Source organism: Nicotiana tabacum, chromosome 20 (assembly GCF_000715075.1).
Source record: "Nicotiana tabacum cultivar K326 chromosome 20, ASM71507v2, whole genome shotgun sequence".
Taxonomy (NCBI): domain Eukaryota; kingdom Viridiplantae; phylum Streptophyta; class Magnoliopsida; order Solanales; family Solanaceae; genus Nicotiana; species Nicotiana tabacum.
The window spans coordinates 52,750,717-52,759,800 of record NC_134099.1 but is presented as its reverse complement, the minus strand read 5'-3'; the positions used below and the strand labels follow the sequence as shown (position 1 = coordinate 52,759,800).

General features: G+C 35.0%; 1 protein-coding gene across 2 annotated transcripts; it reads right to left on the bottom strand.

The window, feature by feature from the left end:
• Positions 1-954: 954 nt before the first annotated feature.
• LOC107769548 (uncharacterized) lies at positions 955-7,871 on the bottom strand. 2 transcript variants are annotated; one of them, XM_016588773.2, is made up of 6 exons: positions 7,522-7,871; positions 7,205-7,326; positions 7,020-7,127; positions 5,246-5,364; positions 5,050-5,147; positions 955-1,287 (listed from the first exon to the last, which is right to left on the bottom strand). In XM_016588773.2, the coding sequence occupies exons 2-6, from the start codon at positions 7,254-7,256 to the stop codon at positions 1,254-1,256; spliced, it is 411 nt and encodes a 136-aa protein (XP_016444259.2). In that variant the 5' UTR covers positions 7,257-7,326; positions 7,522-7,871; the 3' UTR covers positions 955-1,253. The 2 variants fall into 2 exon arrangements, 1 of the variants encoding a protein (XP_016444259.2); XR_012704149.1 differs by lacking the exons at positions 7,020-7,127; positions 7,205-7,326; positions 7,522-7,871 and adding an exon at positions 5,453-5,529 and having other exon boundaries at positions 956-1,287.
• Between the last annotated feature and the right edge of the window lie 1,213 nt (positions 7,872-9,084).

Below are 9,084 nucleotides of genomic sequence, written 5' to 3'. Positions count from 1 at the left end.
GAGTTTCGTGGTTCTAGCACGGTCGCTTAACTATTGCATTTGATTTTATCTGATTTTAATACATGCTAGCTTATGTGCCTTTTATTCGTAAACCGCTTTTTATCATCGTTTATTTTAAAGGAATTGCGACGTCGTGAAAACGCGCTTCGAACCACGTCGCAATCAATGCACCCATGGTAGTCAGCACATTTTGACCTCGTCGAGACTTGGATTTGGGTCGCATCAATGCACACCCGAGTTTAAGGAAGTAAATTTTAATCAAATCGCGTCTAAATAGTTTAACGCAATATTATTTTGGGGAAGGCCATTAAATTCACTAAACGGCCCTCCCGAATTCTAACTATTTTAACAACCACTTATTGAGGGCCCCGCATTTGTAGTTTTATTCGGCGAGGCTCGTCTCATCATTTTTGTTAAAAGGCCAACCTAAAAAGTGACTACAATTTTCTATTTTTGGTTTTGTCTCTAAAAGAAAAAGAAAATCCTAATTGATTATTATCCAAACTCGGGCTTCGAATTCAAACCCGGATCCAAATATCCAAAACAGAAGGAACGGACAACCGGCCTTGGGCCTCAAAGGGCCCAGCACAATTGGGACGAAGACTCTTGTGAATGCAGGCGTTGGGCCTGGAATGGCCCATAGCAGTTGAGCTTGCGGAGGTCTGGGGATCGATCCCTTGGATTGACAGACCACCAATTTGGACTCATTTCTTAATTAAATCCATATTATATACCCCCAGTGAACTAACAGGCTATTACACTACGAATGATGAAATGCAGGCAACCATTTAACTATTCCACTATTGAGTCAACTTGAGCATTATTAAAATGATAAGTTAAGCCAAATGTAATCCTGAACTTATCATACTAATTTAAATCATGTCACTAAGGCACTAAAACTCACAAACTAGTCATTAACAAACACCTGTTAAAATTAACAATTGCAACAAAGACATTGTTTAAAAATACTACTGTTTCGATGCCTCATTTTTATTTTTTCTGTAACCCATAATATACTATACTGGCAGCATTCATTCTAAAACTAAAGTTAACCATCATGATGACTTAGTTACAATACACCATGTCTATATGCCATATATCAACTATACAGTTATACGGCGCAGTTAGATGTCTAGAATATACAATTCAATTAATACAACTGTGAATATCAAATAGATGTGGAAATATCTAAACTTAATCCGTTTTTGTATTGCAATTCCAGGACAACCATGAACTTCAATTGTATTCCATGTTCAAATTACATCAACACAGGCTGAGAACGTGTACCTGAGATTTGAAAGGAAACAGAAGAAGAATGGATCAGAAGCTGCAATGCAACAGTATAGTTCAGGAGCAAATTCAGCAATCCAAACAGAGGAATCAACAACCCAGCAACTCAGAATCCAAAATTTTGACTCAACACTGAATTTTTAAACAACCAGAACACCCCAAACTCGAAAACTCAACAAATGGAACCAAAACAGACTGACTGAAACCCCAATATTACTTGAAACAACCAGAAATTTCTCTGAATACTCAAATCACCAGAAAAGGAACTGAGATTTGTAACTCAGCTACTAAAACTAGAAAATCAATTTCATAGTTGAATGAAACAGTACATGTTTTTGAATTTTTATGAATCTATTTACTTTTTTTTTTTTTTTGGTTTTTGAATTTCTAACTTCTACTTTGAATCTAGAACTAGAAAAGAAAATTTTCTGGAAGCTAAACTAGCTATGAAATAGTGAATTTTTGGCTCCCCTCCCCCCAAAAAAGGAGACCCCTCCTCAAGGCATTTGATGCCCTTTTATAGGTGACAAAAGAGGGTAAATCAGATTTTAGGTTTTCTTTTTTAGTCCCTCCCTTATTTCAGTTTAGTCCCTCTATTCTTGACTTGCTAAACAAGTAAATGCATCACAATTACTGAAATCTACACTTGTACCCCATTCTAGAAGGTCCTATACCCATTACAATTCCTAAACTAACCTTTCCCTACTTTGGAAATTATTATTCTTAAAGAAACTACCCTTTTCCCCTGCCCAAACTACCCTTATTCCCTCCCTGAAATTACTACCCAAACAAGCTAAGCTTCAAGCCCCTAACTGACTGACTCAAACCCTCTGTTAGCCTTAAACGGACCAATTATAGTTTCCCAAAGAATCCAAATCAGCCTTAATCAGACCAAAACAATTTAAACTAATTAGAACTAGCTAGAGAACTAATCCACTGAAGCCAAACATGAACTAATTATTATTTAACTAAAAGAAAAACAGAAACTAATTCAAGTAAAACTTAACTTAAATTAACAAATTATAAATCGAACTAGTATCAGGAATTGGAACATATTCAAACAAACAACTAGACTTAATCAAATCGGGATACAAGATTAGAGCAATATTGACAAAAATTAAAACGTAAATTAACTAGACATTTAAACAAGGAATTCACACATGCAGAAAATCAGAAAAGGAAAGAGAAATTTAAGATGAAAGAAAAATACCAATACGAACTCACTGACCACGAAGAGCTCCGGCCAATGATTTTTCCACATCCCCGAAATTTCTGACCCTTAACATCCCTAACCTTGTGTTTTCATAAGAAAACATATGGTTAGGGTTGTTAGGGTCCGAAATCATGAAGATCCTGCCTTAGGTTTTTGGTCAAAAACCCTCGATCTGAGATTCGAGCTTTTCCAGACAGATTCGAGATACAAGGCCATGGGGGTTGGGTAGAGGAAGCCCAGGCGGTCACATGGTGTTAATTTGGTGTTATTTGGGGTAGGTCTCGTCGTGGCCGGAGAATCTTTCATCGAAGATCCGAGGAGATAGGGAAAGATTCGAGGGAGATGACCATGAGGGTTGGAAAGAGGAGGGGAAGAAGAATTTACAGTGAAATTTTGGTGGTCAACGGCATAGGTTGTGTTCGCCGGGGGGGGGGGGGGTCCCGGCGGGGCTTAGAGAGAGTACGAGGAAGAAGCTGTCTGTCTCTAGGGTTTGTCCTGGCTTCAGACATTTATAAGGGGATAGGGAAATGATTGTGGACCATAGGATTATGATGAACGGACAGCTCAGATCAAATAGGGAAGGGAAACGACGCCGTTTGGATTTCTTGAAGATCCGGACCTGGTAAGTTGGATTGGGCTCGGGGCGCGGGAAGGAAGAAAAATGTTGGGCCCGGGAGAAATGAATTGGGCATGGCCCAAATCGTGGGCATCCCTTTCTCTATTTATTTTTATTTTCTTTTTCTTTTTTTTTCATTTGTTTCTTTTATCTATTTTTTGTATATTTTTTCTGATTTTGTAAAATTGCAACAATTAAAACTAAAGTCCTAATATCTCACTAATTGATTTCTAAAATTATTTTAAAAACTATTTCGGGACGAATTCACAATTAAACCATTAAAAATGCAAAAGTGAACTATTTTTGTTGTTTTCTTCATATTTTGTTCTAAAACAAATTAACATCTAATTAATACTAAAAATATGGAATTAAATCCTAAACGCAAATGCATATTTTTGTATTTTTCATATGAATTAGAATGCACATATAAATGCGACAATTAGCAGAAAATGACACCAAAATTCACAAAGACTATAAAATAATAAAGAAATTGTTTTGTTTGAATTTCTGGGAATAATTTGCTTTGGGCAAAAATCACCTGCTCACATCAACTACTAACTGGAAGAATATAGTTTCATTACAGCTATGGTGATTATGTTGTACATAATCTGGCCAGGACACCGCCTTCGTAAAAAATATAATATGTTGTACATAATCTAGACTGGAAAGGAATAAAAGAATGCCCCCGCCTTTGCAGCAGCAATGACTGTGGATACTATCATAGAGGAAGGTTATTTGAACTATCTAATTCTAGTCAAATGAGAGACGAGTCCCTGCAAATAGCAAATACAGTGCAATTCCAAGAAAATTTTGCATGGTACTTCCATATTTGCTATGCAATTTATGCCCTATATTTAAAACAGTCTGCGTTTTACAAGTCAATGGCATTGCATCCTTGACACAAGACTTGTGATCTGAAATGGTAATTGAGCTCATTGCCCGTCAATTTTAGGCTTCCTGTGTTAAGGGCCCAAATTAGGGGGACAGTATGTCTATTTAGCAAAATCCCTCCACCCTGATTCCAGAAACAATTCCAGCACCATGAGGTATTCTAACAGTTGTAGTGCTATGGGATAGAGGGGAAGCAGGTTTTTGAGTCAAGGAGGGAAAGAGTGAAGACCATGAACTACTTAGGACAGTGGACAAGAGATTTTTATGAGAAATAACAATGGGGAGATGCAGCAACCGAGTGGATGGGGAAGGCATGTCAGCTTAGGAGAACCAAGGATACCACAAGAACAGTTAGGAAGTTGCAGTGTTGGGAAAGACGGAAGAAAAGGGTTAGAAGGGGGCTATACGAAGGCAGTAGGATTATGGAAAAGGGGGGTTTACATAGAGGATGCGATTAGCTGCATATGCCAGAGACTAAATTAAAACCTAGTACATTCATCGTGGGTAAAAGCTGCAGCTAAACTATTCTAACTGGATAAGATGGGACAATTATGATTCGGCATACATTGGGTGTATGTTATCCAATATCGCAGTGCATTGGTATAGCTATTGAAGATGTGATAAACAGAGGCTCTTATGGAACATCACACCCTCTTTCTCTCCTGAATGAACAAATATTAAAATTTGAGCTTACCACGCCTAAATGTTCATCTAACTACAAGTCTACTTGGACCGCATCTAGCAGTCATCTCATCCTTTGCCTAATTAACAAGCCAAGAGATTACTTGTTTGTATTGGTTCTTCTGGAAGCCAGGATGCGAGAAGGTGAAACGGCATGAAGAGCCAGATTGTAAAACATACAAGAATGTACAACTTTCAAGCATGCACCTCAAATTTCCTCTATAATAATGCTCAAGACCGTAAAAGAGTAAGATTAAAAAGTAAACTCGAGACAATAAATCACCAACCATATATACATTTAAGGGTTTAGGAGAGAATTTTAACTGTAAACCAAATTTTTGAGAAGGGAGGTCCGAACCTTGTTTTCAAAGCAAGCTTCCTCATTCTTATTCGCATCTGAGTCATTTTTGTTAATCTTTGTTTTGCCTTGTGGACAAGAAACTTTGGCCAGTACATCTGTGGTAGTTGAGAGAGAGGGAAGGAGGGAAGTTATTGCTTTGAAGAACAACAAGCATACAGCGGTAAGTGAAAAAAAAAAAAGTTAATTTCATTACCAAATGTTTATCAATGATTTCAAGAGCCTTTTCATAATTTCTTGGCAATTTAACTCTTTCCCAAAGTTTGTTTGGCATGTGAGCCCTTTCTATTGTTTTCATGTACAAATAGGACACTCCTGCATAGCACAAAAACAACTCAGAGGATCCAAAAGAAAATTCTAATTCCTCCTACAAAAATTCAGTAATTAATAAAAACTACAGAACCAGAAACAAGCAGTTTTGGAGAACCCTCCAATGAAACCAGACTGTAGATTCTTTAGACAGCTTACAATGAATATCAGAACATTTAGGATGACCATATTAGCTTATCCCATCAAGAAAAAGTTAAATGGGAAAATGAAAATCATATAAAAACAACTGGGCTCCCTACTTTTCAATTTTATAGCCCATATATTAATTTACAACCAACTAGCCCAAAAATAATAGGCTAAGATTCAATATCCAACTCCAATAGGTCCTCGAAATTACTATTCAATTTTTAAAAATGATTGCTCAAGCTTTTAAGTTAATTTTTGAATCAATAACTGTGACTCAAATATTAGTTCAACAAACCAAATCCATTTGGGTGGTCAAAATTAGATTTTTAATTAAATATGTGGATTTAAATTTCGAATTTGATTTTGTGAGAAATTTGGAGTAGGTGTTATTTAGACTTGTTAGAAATAGTATAAGTAGGTTGCATATAAATTTGAAGTCATTTAATGGAGATTTGGACTGGTTTTGAACAAAAATTGCAATCGAAAAATCGTGGAAGAAGTTGTGTTTATACACTCATATACACTATTATACAAGATTATACATAATTATACAAAAAACTGACTTCGTCTTCTTCCTTGCGTTTTTTCTGAAATTTAACTCAAAATTTGCTCAAATCTACTCCAAATCACTTCAAATTTAAATTTTGAATTCCTTTTGATATTTTCAGTCAATTGGAACAACACCCAATCCAAACAACAAATAAACTCAAAAAATTCTATTTTTGAAAGCGACGCTTTGAATGGCCTTCAATGGTGGACTTTTACTTTTCAGTTTTCTTATATTGCAACCAGGTGACACAGGGTCGCAATTTTCTTACAACATCAACAACTTAATTTTCAGTCAAGCTAATTAGATCTCACCAAAAATTTATGATTCCTCCTGCAGAAGTGAAAAGACAAGAATTACATGAAAAGGTGGTTGCTTGTGTTTCAGATCTAGACGAGTTTGTTTGCTGGCGACAATGGAATCGCTTTCAAAATATATACAACATAGGTTAGGTCAGGTAAAATTTAAAATTATGGGCCAAATTTTGTTATGATGTTGGGTCAACTGTATTTTCATGTAATTCTTTCAAGTTAAATTACCCTCATGATTCATAGCTTAAAACCCAGACGAAAATGATAAATCAATATAATCCAAGTATATGGTAATTCCCCCAAGTCAATTGGCCAGACAAAAGGGGTAAAACTTCACAACCAAAGAAACATCTTCAACTAGAACCTAGCATTTAACACTAGTATAAAATACTCTCTAGGAATGGAAGGGTACAAGTAACACAAACCAATAGGTAAAAATCCCTTTTTCTATTGCAGCAAAGTTATTCATTAATGATCATAAATAAAACAATTTTCCAATTGCAGCCAGCCAAACCATTGACTCATACATCTTGTATGCCCTAGGATCGCGATTACAACCATTTTCTTATATTTAAAAATGAAGGGAAAAAAAAAAAAAAGCTATAGCCTCTTGTATATCATTTCAAGAATGACAAGAATAAGCTGTGCATAAGTACCATCATGATCCCGAATGGTGGCATACCGACTATTAGCCAGAGGACATGAGCTACGATTGCAAATCCCAGTAACATTATATGGATTTCGACAAAATATCCGTCTCAATTCTGTCAATATTTCAAAAGAAAAAGATGAGAAACAAATGGTAAATGAAGTGAGAATCAAATTAAGAAAAAGATCTGACTTGGCCATGAAGCTGCAATGCTTGTGTCTGATAACTTGCCATATGACCTCATCGTGCTGCATCTTTTCTCACTCAACCCTAATTTAGAGACAATGAGTACGCACTCACTCTTTATAACTTAACTGCAGAAAGGTTTTGTAAGAAAATTGGTATATCATCACAACTTTGAGCTATAATATAACATGTAATGCAAATAAGAACATACATGAACATGTAAAAGAGACGCAAACACAGTTACTATTACAGTACATTTCAATAAAATTTTGTCTTACTATCAAGAATTACTGCAAGAGGATAAAAGGAAAAAAAGGACATACAGTTTGATTCAGAGAAAAAAGAGCAGAAGAGCGTAACTGCAGACGGAGGTGAGGGTTTTGGCTCCTCAAGAGTTAAAGCAGGGTTTTGGCAAGAATGTTAAGCTCTTCGAATTTGGGCTCCAGTTTTGGGTAAGTTTTTGCCTTACATGATTATTAACATTAACGACAACGAATTTTCTTTTTACTTTTCGTTAGGGCGGTCCAAAACCTAACCGTAATCGTTAATCGAACCGCAAAATTAGCTTATTGGCTTATTGATAATAGTTGGTGAACCTATTACAATTTTATAATTAACAACTTAACGATTTAAGGACGGATTACTCAATTTGTTTATCGGATAAACTGTTAACCCATTAAAATATTTATATTTATACTTTTACATCTATATATAATTGTATATAAAGTAATATTTGCTGGTCGGTCCAAGGTATATGGAATCCATCATGATCCGATAACAGATGCAGACCTTGATGTAGGATTGAATTTAAGTTAGTTGGGGCAGAGTAGTACTACTAGTCTGCTGCTTCTATATATACAAGTATATAATTTAAGCTAAAGGTGAAAAGGCTAAAGGTGGTGGATAATCTCGTTGCCCAAATAATATATCCACTCTATCTCTGAATGAATTTGATTTACAAAGACAAAGCAAAGACAAGAAATTTTAGCCTTACTCATTTAGTTAACTTTGAAGAGCGCCTTTATTGGGTTCAATTTCTATTTTCTAATCTTAGTCAATTAGTTTAGTTTTCAATACAATGGGCTTCATTTACTTCATCCAGAATCATTGCAATGATAAAGAAGATGTGATGCTTTACTCTAATTTTTTCCTTAATCGATAATCCGATAAATCGCTCGATAATCGCTAATCCAATACCAATCTACCCGATGTCTTATTGATTGGCTAGCGGATTATTATATTTATAAAATAATAACTGATAAGTCAAACTGTTAGCGTAAATATTCTTCCAATCTACCTAATCTACCCGATAAGCACCCCTACTTTTAGTGCAATAATGTGAGACACCCAAAAAATCCTATTCCCTCTCAATAAATTAAGCTTCTCGATTAATTTCCAATAACAATCTTTTCTAAAAAGTTGAAATGAAGCTAGAAAACCGCCCCACCATCATATTTGATATGTATATGCTTTTGTTTCGGTAATATGAAATATTATTTACTCAAAAATAGAAAAAAATTATTTTTAAAATTTCGTATATAAATAGTATTTTTCATTAAGAAACCCTTTATTCTCCCTTTTTTTTTTTTTGTGAAACAAAGTGGATATTATAATGGCCGCCAATAACAGTCTTTTGCTAAAATCAGTTTTTGAAAAATAAGATTTGGTATATTGTTGTTGGTATATGCTTTTATTAATAATAAATACAATAATGGTATATATTTGATAAAATATACATATATGAATAAATTATGTCACATATACTACTTATATACATATAATGTATACACTCGACATTTAGAGTAATAAATCATATATATACTATCACGACCTAAACTCCCACCGGAGTTGTGACGGCACCTAACACTGCTTGTTAGGCAAGCCAC

Bases quoted from the DNA above. Each gene is read 5' to 3' on its own strand.
- LOC107769548 (XM_016588773.2), bottom strand. From the start codon at position 7,256: ATGAGGTCATATGGCAAGTTATCAGACACAAGCATTGCAGCTTCATGG. The intron at 7,128-7,204 runs GTCAGATCTTTT...AAATATTGACAG, and splicing joins CATTGCAGCTTCATGGCCAA to AATTGAGACGGATATTTTGT. The intron at 1,288-5,049 runs GTTCGGACCTCC...TTCAAATCTCAG, and splicing joins AAGCTTGCTTTGAAAACAAG to GTACACGTTCTCAGCCTGTG.